Consider the following 14198-nt stretch of genomic DNA (forward strand, 5'->3'; position numbering starts at 1 on the left):
TGGGGGGTGTGATAGATGTTCTTCTCGTGTGCAAGAACACTGAATTTCCATGAACTCATTGCAGACGCAACAACACAGGAAATTATTGAGATCCCGCCTACTTAAGCATCTCAATATCCTGTTTAAGAGAAAATGTTTTATCAGAATCGAAGTAGTGACAATCCATGCTATACCATTCAAATGTACAGGATGCAAACTGGATATATTCTGTTCTTTTTTGTATTTCCTATTTTTTCAGAGGGATGCTGTGTGAAAAACTACCAACATACAAAAAAAGGTATTTGTTTTGGACCCAAAACAATGTATGGATCCTTAAAAGGTGTTTTCTATGTGACTGTCTCCAGGTCCTCCAGTGTATACTGCAAAGCAACGCTATAGAGTTGTGGAGGGTGAAAAGTTTATTATGCCGTGCACAGACAAAAAGGTGAAATGGTCCAAGGTGACAAAAGACCAAGAAAGACAAAATGAAGGTTTTGACTGTGGAAGTGTGTTCCTAATTAAAACCAAACATTCTGGAAATTACACTTTGCTTAGCAGGTAATGCATCAGGTCTTTGTGATTAGTGTGTGTGATGATTGTTGTATTAGAGGAAACAATGTAGATTGTGATGAAATTAATTGCATCCTTTTACCATTTAGTGTGATGGCTAAGTTATCGTCTTTATAAATATTAATAAATGTGACATCATATTGCAAGGCTAAGCAGTATGCAAGTCAACACATGTAATGTTTGACAAAAGATCCCTGTTACTTTTGGTGCAACCAAATCGAGGCCATTGGTTCCCCCCCCCCAGACCGTGTGTTTTCCCTTAGACCTACAAAGAATTCAAGTCAACATTACTTATGTAGCACCATCCATCCATTTTCTATACCGCTTCTCCTCATTAGGGTCGCGGGGGTATGCTGGAGCCTATCCCAGCTGACTTCGGGCGACAGGCGGGGTACACCCTGGACTGGTCGCCAGCCAATCGCAGGGCACATATAGACAAACAACCATTCACACTCACATTCATACCTATGGACAATTTAGAGTCGCCAATTAACCTAATATGCATGTTTTTGGAATGTGGGAGGAAACCGGAGTACCCGGAGAAAACCCACACACGCGCGGGGAGAACATGGAAACTCCACACAGAAATGCCCAATGGAGATTCGGACCCTGGTCTTCCCGATCTCCTGAATGTGTGGCCAACATGCTAACCTTAACTACTGTACATAAACAACAATTATATTTTATGCCTGTTCGCACAAGAATGAAGTAGCACTTCCAACAAAAAATAATGCACAGATATTTGTTATTTTTCTTACTCATTATTTTTGTGTCTTTTTATGTTTTTCTTAGAAGAAGAATTTACTGTACATAGGATTGGTTTAAGCGTGTTTAAATAACAAAATGTCAAGAATATCAAAGTGTTTCGTCCAAGGTAGATTTTCCCTAGATAACATCTCTGCTGTTTGCTAGCAGCGAAATGTTCCTGCATCTTCAAGTGTTGCGGGAAAGACACCTGCCATGTTACAAGGCTGAGGAGGGTGGCGTCATGCTGCGTGTAGGTGCAGGCGGAAAAATTCCCTGTCCAGGTCTCACTTGTACAAATAGCACAGATTTCACCTGGTACAAGGTGAGACATAAAGGCACGTTCGTTTTCACCAGGCAACATCTTAATAACAGCTGTGTTTTCTTTCAGGGTAACAGAAGAGTGTCGGAACAGCATCGAGCCTCCTGTGAAAAGAATGGCTTGTTGCACCTCTGCACAGTTAGCCATTATGACACGGGTCTATATTTCTGTGATAAACACTTCATAGAACAAGGACTGCAATGGACTTTCCGGAGGGCTGTGAATGTAACGGCTATACGTAAGTGCCCTCTATTCGTACTTTAAACATACTCTACTTTTAAATGAGCGAAATTTTATCGTAATAATATTAAGAATAATAGATTTGTTCAATCAGCATATGAGAAAGCAAATGACTCTCCAAGGATTACATCGCCTCATGGCAACACAACAGAAGAGGTGGAGCTGGGTAAGCAAATCCAAATGATCACATCTTCTTGTCAATAACATGAAAGGTCCCATATCACACTATTTTTAAAAGATTTTTAAATAAGGGATCTCAAAATAAGTGAGTAGTGAGCCATACTGGCAGCACCCCATTTAGTGTGTCTGGAACTATTATGCTAATTATCTGTTTTTCCACATCTGTCTCTAACAGAGTGTATGCCTCCAAGAAGCACTTTTGTGCACTTTATCCACTTTTTACACAGACACCGTGACTCAGCACTTGTCCAACATAATAGATGACATATATCACATACAACGACGTAACATTAAAGGGGACAGGAAGACACAATTGTTAGCATAACTAGCATAGTTACTGTATGTGAGCTACAGTGCTAACATTTTAACAGCAACATCATGCTGGGTTAGCAGATGAAAAAAAAACTTGAGCATCACCGGCAGGGCGAAGCCTGGCACGTCAGAATATCATGTCCATGTGGGTTTTTTTTTTCTTCATGATATCATAAAAACCTTTAAAACTGACCATCTGACCAGGTATCTTTTCTGTAAAGTGGAGCAAACAAGTAAGAGAAATTATAGCTTTTTCTCATAAACAGGCTTCATGGACACGTAGCACTGCTAAAACACCATCAAAAAGTAAATTCTGCGTAATAGGGGACCTTTAACACTCGGTCTACCAGAATTCTGCAACTACTAGAATGATCATAGCAGTCATTTTGACTCTTTGTATATAATTTGGATTATCATTAAAAAGATCTCAAAATAAATTGGTGGAATAGGTAAAAATACATCAGGACACTAAATGAAAACTATAGTGATTGAGTGTTTGATTGAATTGACACAACATAACTTCTCTGCAATTACACATGCAAACTCGAACTGCAACCATTTTCCCTTAAGCAAGGCTAAAGCCTCCATAGCTGTCACCTTCTTTCTACTTGTCATTTTTGTCTCTCTTGGGTTTAGAGTGACGCTACAGCTAGGTTTTAGCATCACAGAGCATAAAAAACAAACAGCCAATAGAGCAGGAGGAAGGGCGGGAAAAATGTAGCAAATAGTGAAATATGACACCCCCTGTAAAAAGCAGGCAGTCAATTTGACTGCTATGGTCATTCAAGGTAGTAATACTCAGATCTCTTTTGTGTTTTGAAATTTTAATGATAAAACAATGTTAGAATAAAATATACACACATTTAGGAAAAGTCAGGGTCCTATGGGTACATAGGTTTTTTGTTAACCAAGTTATGACATTGCAAATTTTGAAAACAGTCACAATGACTGCCTTGGGAGTTCGAGTGTTAAGACATGCTTTTACTGTAAGTACTGTAGTAGTGAATGAATGATCGGATTACAAAAATCTCACCACTGAAATAAAAGTTGTCAATAATACATGATGCGTGAAGCATTACTTATGATTTTAAAGGGATAGTTTGGATTTTTTGACATGAAGTTGTATGACATCCCCATCAGCGTTGTAGTCCATTAAGCGACTTACCCCCCACTTGGTCTCCTAAGTCCAGTTCTGGTCAGATTTCCGTGATGAAGACCGTAGTTCCACATAGTTGCTGGGGACAATTAAGTAAAGACTTTGGCTTCTCAAAACAATATTTGTTCAAAAGATTAATACAGGTTGCATCACAATAATGCCTTCTCCAAAAAATCAGACCCCACAAAACGCTCTGCGTTATATATTTGTCTCTCGCTGTATTCCTGCGCACCGTTGCCTGTGCATTCATGTGTATGTGACGAAGACACTCGCATCTACTTCTGCGCCGGAGCGTCGTGGCCGTTTGTTTAGGTATGTGTTCCACAGCAGAAGAAGATGAAAGTGTCTTCGTCACATACACATGAACGCACAGGCGACAGTGCGCAGTGATACGGCGGGAGACAGATATAACGCAGAGCGTTTTGTGAGGTTTGAGTTTTTGTTTTGTTTTTGTGATGCAAATGTTTTAATCTTTTCAACGCATATTGTTTTTAGAAACCAAGCTCTTTACTTAATTGTCTCCAGGTACTAAGCAGAACTATGTTCGTCATCACTGAAATCTGACCAGAACTGGACTTAGGAGACCAAGTGGGGGTTAAGTCGCTTAATGGACTACAACGCTGATGGGGATGTCGTCCTTTTAAAGATTGTGTCGTTGCTTGTTCCAGGTGGGCCTCACACTCTGACATGTCAGGTACATTTTCCTTTTGAGATCAACTTTTCAGCACAGGTACAATGGTACAACAATTACAGAGGAAATACGGACAATAAGACTTTGCTACACACCGAGAGCCAACAGTGAGTGACTGTCACAGTATTCTAGTCTGTTATCATAATGCTTGATATAGATCGGTTGTAAAGGCTTTGATGTTTTCACTCTGAAACAGACGGCAGAAAGTGACATTTAAAGAGTTCATGGTCACAGAGAGAGCGCTCATACAGCAGGTGACTGAACTACATTTGAACAACACGTATACCTGCATAGCCACAAACTCTGTTGGAAACCGCAGTGTTACTGTTAAGCTCAAGAGAACAATTAAAGGTATTTCCACCTGACTTAAACACTGTTGAAGTATTTGTGTCAAGTTACTTGGTAATTAAAATAGAATGTGTTGGAATGACAGGCAGAATGGCATCGTCTGTGAATAAAAATGTTGAATATGTCTAGTAAATCTATCATAATGTAATTGTAGTAAAACACAATAATAATAATATTGTCATCATTGCTTAAAAAAGGGATTAAATTGTACAATACAGTCTAAAATACAAATATATAGGCACTCAAATTACACATTCAAAGATGCTGGGATGATATGTAGTATTTTACACTGGTCACTAGGTGTCAGTAATGTTCAGGGAAACACACCAGGCTTGATCGCAAGAGCAACAGGCTTTTATGGCAGGTTTGAATGATCTCACAACAGGCAGAATAATCCCTAACACAAGCTACTGTTGCAGCCGTAACCCACCGCAAGCTACAATTCAACTCTGAACCCTCAAAGTCACTTCCGGTCCGCGCCAACGGAACACATTTACAGCAACATGCACGAGTACAAGTCTTAATTATGTCTTAAATGGCTTATTTTCTGTTATTATGTCTACTATATTGGGTAATATGAGTGTAAAGGTGACTTTAGGGATGTTATTTCATGTCTAGTGGCGTCCAGTAAAGTTAAAAATTGTATTAAGATATGAAAGTATTCCATTTATAAATAAGGAATCCTAGTTATAAATAAGGAAATTCACTTATCACGGCCGGGTCTGGAACCAATTAACCACGATAAATGAGGGATTACATTCATTCCATTCATTTTAGAAGTAATTTGTGACAGGTATCATTCACACCTTTTAGTTTCTATGAATTAAAATAATTTTATCAACTCTGTTTTAGAAGTGCCTTATTTAAAGCTTTTAATGAGTCATATGCTATATATTATATCAAAGTGGATGGATATATTATAAATTGATTTTCAGCATGCATTGATTGTAATTAAGTCACATTGAGCCTGATTCTGTGATGCTATCATTTCTAAAAACACTCAATTGTGCGGTATAATCCAACCTGTGTGTGTTTTACTTGCAGTGAAATGGCCATCACTGGTTGGCTACCCTGTTGCAGGCTTGCTGTTGGTAGCCGGGCTGGTTATTGTTTTGCATGTGAAATGGCTGGAACTGCAACTAATCTACATGTCACGCTTCCAACATGGCAAAGCTGATGACGGTGCGGATGCAAAAACATACAGACACACAAACACAACATACTGGACGTTTCAGTAGATGTCCAACAGTTCGCCTTCAGTGTATGCAGATCGGAAAAGGATGTGGTTTCACTTGAACACAATGTTCTACCACAACAGGAAAGTTGATCTCTCTGAGTTGTCATGTTGGAGTGTTAGATGCAGGCAGTCGAGACGCGACGTGTGGGGACCAGCGTCTCAGGCCGCACAAAGAGGCGCTTCACAGAGTCTCTGATGAAATTGTTCCTTTTTGTGGAAATAGTTGTTGCAATTTTCTTACATTTTGAATCAAGCCCAAATTAAAGTACATACTTGAAGTTTTTTTGAAGAAATGAATCGAGTTCAAAAGCAGAGACTAAGTGTAGGTCTTGAATGAGTCCTCTCAAAGCCGAGTTTTTGGCATGTAAAAATATTTGTATTATATATATTTATTATGTTTGTTATATTTATTATGGCTGCATGGTGGTCTAGTGGTTAGCATGTTGGCCACACAGTCACAGTCTGGAGATCGGGAAGACCTGGGTTTGATTCTCCCTTGTGTGCGTTTTCTCCGGGTACTCCGGTTTCCTCCCACATTCCAAAAACATGCATGTTAGGTTAATTGGCGACTCTAAATTGTCCATAGGTGTGAGTGTGACTAGTTGTTTGTCTATATGTACCCTGCGATTGGCTGGGTGTACCCCGCCTGTCACCCGAAGTCAGCTGGGATAGGCTCCAGCATGCCCCCGCGACCCTAATGAGGAGAAACGGCATAGAAAATGGATGGATGGATATTTATTATATCACTTTTTATGTACCTTTTTGCTAAGGCAGATCACCCTTCACATTTGGATGAAGGTGTCTTTTTAGCTGAGTTTGATTTGTTTTTAATATTTATTTAAATAATTAGCAGATGTCATACATTCTTTACTTAGTTAAAAGTTAGGTGTGACCTTCACTTTGTGACCACCAAGTGCTCTGAAACTTTGCATCCTTAAGAAAGTCTGTTGTGAGCATCAGGTACTATGAGTTGTGAGCATGAGGTACTCTGATGCTCTTATCCCAAATCGTATCTTTGGCTCTCATTGGATATTCTCTTGGATATTCTCTGTAAACACCAAATACTGGGACACCTACACACATATTGTCTGATTGGTGGAGAGTCCCATATTCAACAGAAATCCCATGAAGTGATTTAGTTACCGTAAATTCTGGTGTATAAGCCCTACTTTTTTCTGAAACTTTGAACCTCTGGCTTAAACAGCAGTGCGGATAATTTATGGCTAAACTCTAATCAAGTGATATCTCCTTTACTTTAGAACTACTACTAATTGTTTAAATACTCTACCGCTCGCAAGTCAGTGTGACGCTTTCTTTGGCAGGAGCCAAGCACAAGCTATCAGTGCACTCAAAACAAGCTTGTCAACCCATTCGAAATCGCAGGAGGTCAGTATATACAGTATCACGGTATAACAATACAACAGTCTGACTCACGGTGTCCTTTTAAAAGAACACTAAACTCATCACACGGCAACTTAACAATCTTTTAAATTTCTCCCATAATGTATTGCGTCTGAGCAATGCATTCATCAGGGCGCTGCAATGACGTCAGCCTCCCTTTGGGCTCTGGGCTCTTCTGGCTCACTCTGGTGGACAGAGACAGCATTGCAGTGCCATCCTTTCATTTTCTATGCTGCTGGAACAACTTAACCATGATAAACGAGGGACGACTGTACACACCCCACAATTTCTTGTTTTTCAAGGGACGATACTATAGAAATGAAACTTTCTATATAACTTAGAGTATAGCAGTATAAATTAGTCCTCTGAAAACACATAGCCATTATTGTCTTAAAAGCTGGCAACACAAGTGAGCACACCTCACAGTGAACATGTCCAAATTGTATCCAAAGTGTGAATATTTAGTGTCAGCACCATTGTTATATAGCACAGTGATGACATCACTGGCGGAGCTGGTGGATGTTAGACAACTTGCACTCCTTCCTAATCCTTCCACTTCCGCTTCAGGATGCCCTACAGTTGCTCAAGGGAGTTCAGGCCTGGAGACACGCTTGGTCCTTTCCATCACCTTCATCTTTTGCTTCCCAAGCAAGGCACTTACCATCTTGGAGGTGTCTTTGGGCTCATTATCATGTTGGAAAAGTGACATGCAGCCCAGTTTCCCAAGGGAGGGGATCATGCTCTGCTTCAGAATGTCACAGTACATGTTGGAATTCATGTTTCTCTCAATGAACGCCAGGACTCATGCAGCCTTAGACCATGACAATACCACTACCATGCTTGACTGTAGGCAAAACACTATTATCTTGGTACTTGACTTGGGTTGCCAACTACTTTGACAATAGAGTGGCTCCCCACCTATTCACAGTTCCACATTTGGTTTCTCTGCTTTAACGTGCATTTAAAAAAAATAGTAACTTAAATAGAAAGTGGTTTGATGGCGCTATCTGCAGGGGCAAAAGAGTGCTGCAGCGATGAATCCAGCAGAGGGCGCGGTCTCACAAGTAAATTCACTCAAGATTTTCTGGCAGGAAGCTGCTTTGACAAGACGTGATGTTGTGTAACTGCATGTTTTGTTAGTACAGTACCGTTTACTGTATGCCTGTAGTTGTTTCTGAATGTGTAAAACTGAATTTAAAATATGTGTCAAGAAGTACTTTAATAAAAATGGTTGTGGGATATACTCAGATACTGTGAACATACTGTAACTAAGCATGCTGTCAAAAACTGCTGTCAAAAACTTCTTAATGTTGAAAGTTTGTCTTTTCTCTCCAACATGACCAATCAGAGGAAAAAGACTTTGATGTGTTTTTGTCTTATGTGTGGACGACTCCATGTGCGGAGGCAAGTGCGACCCTTTCCTCTCTATCAGGACCACATTTAAAAGGTTGGACAACATGTTTTCACGTGACTGCTTAGAAGAAAAACAACTTACATAAACCTTATATCCATTTTGCAGATTACCTTTCGGCACTAGATCTCAGTTTTGAGGGTGAAAGTGGCAACCAGACGCCACCTGAGGTGCTGATTTACAAAGTTTTAGAGGACCTGTGGGGGTATCGCCTCTGTCTGCTGGAGCGGGACATGCTGCCCGGAGGAGGTCAGAACCTCAACTTTGTGTATGTGTCTGTGTCATTTCTGATCATGCTTATTTTTGCATTGCAGCCTTCACAAATGATGTGGTTCATGCATTACGGAGAAGTCAAATCCTCATCTGTGTTATTTCTGATGACTATTTGTCCAACAGTGATGCTGTGTTTGTTCTGGAATCAGGAATTCAGGTATGGCAAAATCTCTGTCAAAGAAAAGTATACATAAAAATGACAGTTACCACAATATGCAGTTATACAGCAGTTACCTTATAGCACACCACTGTCATGTAAACCTACAGTGGCACAAACAGTACACTCGCTATATGTATCACTAAATAGTAGCTCTTACTTCATGCCATGTTGAGTTTCGTCCTCTAGCATAAAACTGACTGCTGTGTGTGCATGTCTATGTTGAAAAACAACTGATACGCTGATATATAATGAAACTTCTAAGCACAGCAGCTGTCAGAAGTACAGTGGTGTGAAAAAGTGTTTGCCCCCTTCCTGATTTGTTATTTTTTTTGCATGTGTGTCACACTTACATGTTTCAGATGATCAAACAAATGTAAATATTAGTCAATGACAACACAACTGAACACAAAATGCAGTTTTTAAATGCAACTTTTTATTATTAAGGGAGAAAAAAATCAGTACATGTATCAGAAGCGTAAAAATTTGCTAAAGGAGGAATTGACGTAGGTCTCGCACACGCATAGAACCGATTGCATTTCCGGGACGGATTGTGTAATGACACTACCTTTTTCCATTCTTTAGTAATCAGTAGTAGAACCTAGGTAAGTTTCAGGAAAGTATCAGTTCCCAACAAGAAAAAGGAGAAAAACAGCTTTTTGTGAAGAGATATATTTCAAGACCAGTCCACGGTGTACCCCGCCTGTCGCCTAGCGGTATAGAAGATGGATGGATGGATATATTTCAAGCAAAACTTTCACTTTGACAATTTTTTTTTGCTTTGTGACAGCTCAAATATCTAAACAACTATACCACAACATAAACAGTACATCACCATAACAATTTATTTACAAATATAACAATATATAATTATATAATATAATTTAATTTAATATAATATAATTTATTTACAAATATATTTTCACATTTGGAACTAAACTGTGTGTGCGCACGCGTGTGGGTTAAAATTTCTCTAAAATGCGCAACCTGCACGCTACACTCTTCCTATGCCGAGCTCTTATCAATTGCACTTTTATGGCTTAAAACTGCTCTAAAAGTGGCATCCTTTAGTGTGCAGTTGCATCATCACCTCTATTTGCCTCTTACGCAAAAAAATGTTAGACGTATGAATACTTGGGCTCGGGCATTCGGGTTTATAAAAATGTATAAATAGATGGAAGTCTACACTTTAATCACAAGTTGGTTTAATTTCAAATCAACAACAAAAAATGTCCTAATTCTATAGCAACTGTGTATTTTTCAAATGTAAATGTACTATTGATCACAAATCCCTAATTCACCTACTCCTTTGTCTTCAAGGTTTTGTTGCAAAGCTCTGCCCTTAAAATTCTGCTAATATGGACAAGTAAAAGACCCACATCTTTCATTCAGCCATATTCACCTTTGCCCTCTGTGGTCCAAAGGGCCTTGAAGGTGCTACCCAGCCTGGACTGGCCATCAGGAAAAGCTGGAAGAGCTACCAGCAACTTCTGGAGGTCACTGAGGAAGGCCTTACCTAAACACAGAGTTATGAGTGTCACCAACTCACTGATATCACAACATAGGTCTGCTTTGGACAAAACGATCTAAGAAAAAAACTCATACTTTTGCTAATCAATTTAGTATTGGTGCAGATAACTTTGTTTTGGCAAACAAAGAAAACATAACACAAATATCTGCCAAAATGTTTATTGGGCTGTACGTTAAAACATGTGCTCCGTAGTGTTTAGTCACATTTTTTTTAACTGAGATTAACATATAACCAATATATGACATTTCAATTGTTCATTTTGGAGGAACAAAAAGGACATGAAGAGACGTGACAGATTAAATGTGACATCTTATTGGTTACATTTTTGCGGCCACCACAAGCCAGCACAACACAAACAGTAAGCGTTTACATTCGAAGTGTAAACTTTTCAACTTATACATATTTTCTTATGAGGTCACTCCAAAACAGCATAATTCATCATTATAATATTTCACTTGGAATATTACGTCAAGACGCCAATCATTTTTTTAAATCACCCAAACTACTCAGTGTGTTGTAATGATCTTTGAATAGGTTTACTACGATCATATTCTCTACTTATATGACAAAGGACATTATTTGACAAAGGTAAGGTGTATCATCTCCCTCTTAAAACACATTCATTTTTAAGAAGAAAACAGAACAAAGCACGTGTAATTCCAGAAATTGTGACTAAACACCTAAACACAACAGAGAAACAGAAGCTGGCATAGCTGGTGAAAACTACAGTGGTGATGAGAAACCAAAAATCCTTTTGTTCCACACTCATGCTAGAACACAACAAATGATTTTTTTTTTATTTTTTAAAAAGCATCCAATCACACTGCTATGTACATTTTTACAAAAACATGACAAAAGCTGGCTCGGAAGTATACCTAACCAGCTTCAGGTATGAAGAAGCAGGACCAAAAGGGGCTGTAATTCATTCTTATTGGCCATTAGATATGATGTGCAGCAAATGTTACACATTTGATTTCAAACCTTTATAGCTATCTTAGGTATGGTTTGACCATGCTATTTTTTCACAGTTTGTCTGCCTGGGCCTTCAGCTTCTTTTCCCAAAGTTTTTGATGATCAGAGAAGCCCTGCTTGCCCTTGTTAAAGGAATTAGGTCCTGCCGATGTTGGCGTCTCCCTGAAAAGATGTCAGACAAACCACTCATGTTAAATCATTTTGCTGCAGAATCTGATCTTTATCTTGTATCACAACTTGTCCACATTTTTTTTTTTTTTTTTTGGAGTGCATAAAGGCAACTGTATGTTATGCTTGCTGCTGGAAAATAGTACTTTGAATGAAACACTGATGAACTACAAGTATAATGTATCTATGCAGTAAAATGGTGTATTTGTGAATATACCTGCCAATGTTCTTCATCCTCATCTTTGCCTCTGGTGGCATCTCCTCGGGTTCACTCTGCAAGGCGAGAACATTTATTTTTTAGTTTTCTCATTTAGATCTGTTATCAGGCAGTCTACAGTAATTATGCATGAATAATCAATCTGTGGCATGTAAACAGTCAATCCAAACATACCACTTAACAGTTCCTTGCCATTTCGCACCTTCACTCGATTATGGTTTTTCAAAGGCAGTAATAAATCATGCTGTTTTGTGCATGAATATGGCCTCTTCCTGGTCAAAAAATATGCATACATACTGTATTTTACAGATTTTTTTGCCTAAATTATACATTTTCAAGTATAAAAATGGCTAAATTAACTAAAATACAAATATTAGACATTCAGAGGACGCATTCAAAGACACTGTGAATGATACACTCGTCACTAGGTGTCAGTAATGTTGCCGTAATGTTTGGTGAGACACACCAGACTTGCTGGAACAGCATGCTTTTACTGCAGGTTTGAATGACCTCACAACAAACACAATAATTCCTAATAAAAACAAAGGCGACTGTTACGCAATAACCCACCCCAAGTTCCTATTCACGCACCACTCCGCTCCCCTTGGAAACATTTATAGCAATGCACACGAACACGAGTCTTGTTTATGTCTTAAAGGGCTTATTGACTCTTGTTATGTCTGCTATATTGGGTAATACGAGAGTAAAGGGGCTATAGGGGTGTCAGTTCATGTCTAGAGGGTTCTAATAATGTTACAGGTCAAACAGGTTTTCTATGCTTTAGCTACGAAAATATTTGATTTATAAAGAAGGAATCCTACTTCACTTATCATAGTCTGGTCTGGAACCAATTAACCGCAATAAACAAGGGACTACTACACAGGAGAAAATACATCGGAAGTGGTTTCTCTTTGCACTTCTCTCTCTCCCCCCTCTGTCTTAGGATTGGATATTTTAGAAGCTTTTAATGAAATCTGACTTTGGAGAAAATCTAAGAGTATAAAAAGAACCAGCGTATTCGATCCTGCAGACAGCATTTTTGGTGTTTGCATTACGCCACAAAAGCTGCCTATTCGTGTCCTTACTTTATGCAAGTTTTTTTTTTTTTTTTTTACTGATTACACCTATGACAAAATCAAAAAGAGCTGACTTGAAAAAAGGGAGGGGTCGTCTTATATTCCAGTCAAGGCAGTATTTGTGTAATTACACAGCCATCGTAATGGGAATAAAAGTGTGTATTTAAGTGTGTACTTACATCATCATCCTCATTGAAAACAGATGGCATCCCAGGCTTTTTAGCAGGTGGTGTTGGAACAGGCTCTTTGGGTTTCTAATGCAAGTTAGAACACAAGAAGGCAACAAAATGAAACCACAAATTGTTTTAAAACACTATCAAAATATAGATTGGCAACATATGTATCCCCAACACCAACTCAATAGAAGATATACTCACACTTGCTCCAAGTTTGATAGATATGGGATTGGACTTTTTTCCACTCGGAGTGCTCAGGCCAAAGCCTATTTTGGAGGCTTTGCGTGGTGCTGGTGGGTCTAGCGGGGCTTCATCCTCGTCATCGGATGAAAGGTGCTGGGACGTGCGTTTGAGAGTGGTCGCTCCTCCATCCACCGTGCTACAAGAGACAGGCTTAGTTTTCACTCTGCCTCCCTCCTCCTGCGGCCCTGCTTGAGGCAAGACAACTCACCAAGGTGAACCACTGTTTTATTACAAAAGACAGGTGGCTAAATGACAACGTTACCTGCGTGGCTAGGTTTCTAGCCACATTGGTGCACAATCGCGGGGAAGTTACCAATTCTTCTGAATTTGAACTAAGATAATCATCTAAAAATAACTTCCGCCATATGTATTAGTACCGTCAGAATTAGCTTGTTGTTTTAAAAATACCATTCCACCATACAACAATAGTATATCTTCGTATTAGCATTCAAACAACATCACGTAACATATTAGCTTGATCACATTTTAAGACTGTTTCCAGTGACATCTTTAAGCAAATACGACATACGGCATGTGTAACAAACCCCAACACATTTTAAATGAAAAACAATTTTCTTTCATTAAAATAGCACAGATATCACCTCCGTCGTCGGTGTAATCTCTCCTTTTACGATGGAGATTCGCCATTTTTTGTTCAGTAAGCGAGGAGGTTTCTTCTTCTTCTACTACTACTACTTCTTCTTCTTCTTCTTCTTCTTCTTGTTTATGGCGGGTCGCAACCAACGTGTAGGTGCATACCGCCTCCTACTCTACCGGAGTGTGTATCTTTAAGG

At 39.1% G+C, this 14198-nt stretch overlaps 2 protein-coding genes across 9 annotated transcripts; one reads left to right on the forward strand and one right to left on the reverse strand.

Annotated features, from left to right (window-relative positions):
- The first annotated feature begins 132 nt into the window (after positions 1-132).
- On the forward strand, positions 133-14102 carry LOC129178421 (interleukin-18 receptor accessory protein-like). 8 transcript variants are annotated; one of them, XM_054770657.1, is made up of 13 exons: positions 133-277; positions 345-537; positions 1465-1618; positions 1685-1853; positions 1950-2021; positions 4172-4301; positions 4391-4545; positions 5587-5724; positions 8194-8244; positions 8529-8627; positions 8700-8840; positions 8906-9021; positions 10342-14102. In XM_054770657.1, the coding sequence occupies exons 1-13, from the start codon at positions 133-135 to the stop codon at positions 10609-10611; spliced, it is 1833 nt and encodes a 610-aa protein (XP_054626632.1). In that variant the 3' UTR covers positions 10612-14102. The 8 variants fall into 8 exon arrangements, 7 of the variants coding, with proteins under 7 accessions (XP_054626632.1, XP_054626630.1, XP_054626634.1 ...); XM_054770655.1 differs by having other exon boundaries at positions 1465-1853; XM_054770659.1 differs by having other exon boundaries at positions 1465-1853; positions 10446-14102.
- On the reverse strand, positions 10697-14106 carry LOC129178424 (PEST proteolytic signal-containing nuclear protein-like). Its single transcript, XM_054770668.1, has 5 exons — positions 14007-14106; positions 13363-13589; positions 13165-13239; positions 11910-11965; positions 10697-11686 (listed from the first exon to the last, which is right to left on the reverse strand). The coding sequence occupies exons 1-5, from the start codon at positions 14050-14052 to the stop codon at positions 11575-11577; spliced, it is 516 nt and encodes a 171-aa protein (XP_054626643.1). The 5' UTR covers positions 14053-14106; the 3' UTR covers positions 10697-11574.
- Between the last annotated feature and the right edge of the window lie 92 nt (positions 14107-14198).

Source organism: Dunckerocampus dactyliophorus, chromosome 3 (assembly GCF_027744805.1).
Source record: "Dunckerocampus dactyliophorus isolate RoL2022-P2 chromosome 3, RoL_Ddac_1.1, whole genome shotgun sequence".
Taxonomy (NCBI): Eukaryota; Metazoa; Chordata; class Actinopteri; order Syngnathiformes; family Syngnathidae; genus Dunckerocampus; species Dunckerocampus dactyliophorus.

Coding starts and splice junctions, on each gene's coding strand:
- LOC129178424 (XM_054770668.1), bottom strand. CDS start 14,052: ATGGCGAATCTCCATCGTAAAAGGAGAGATTACACCGACGACGGAG. Junction 11,966..13,164: donor TTTTCAATGAGGATGATGAT/GTAAGTACACAC, acceptor CTCGCCTTGCAG/AGTGAACCCGAGGAGATGCC. Junction 11,687..11,909: donor AGGATGAAGAACATTGGCAG/GTATATTCACAA, acceptor ACATCTTTTCAG/GGAGACGCCAACATCGGCAG.
- LOC129178421 (XM_054770655.1), top strand. CDS start 133: ATGTTTTATCAGAATCGAAGTAGTGACAATCCATGCTATACCATTCAA. Junction 278..344: donor CTACCAACATACAAAAAAAG/GTATTTGTTTTG, acceptor GACTGTCTCCAG/GTCCTCCAGTGTATACTGCA. Junction 538..1,464: donor AATTACACTTTGCTTAGCAG/GTAATGCATCAG, acceptor GTTTGCTAGCAG/CGAAATGTTCCTGCATCTTC.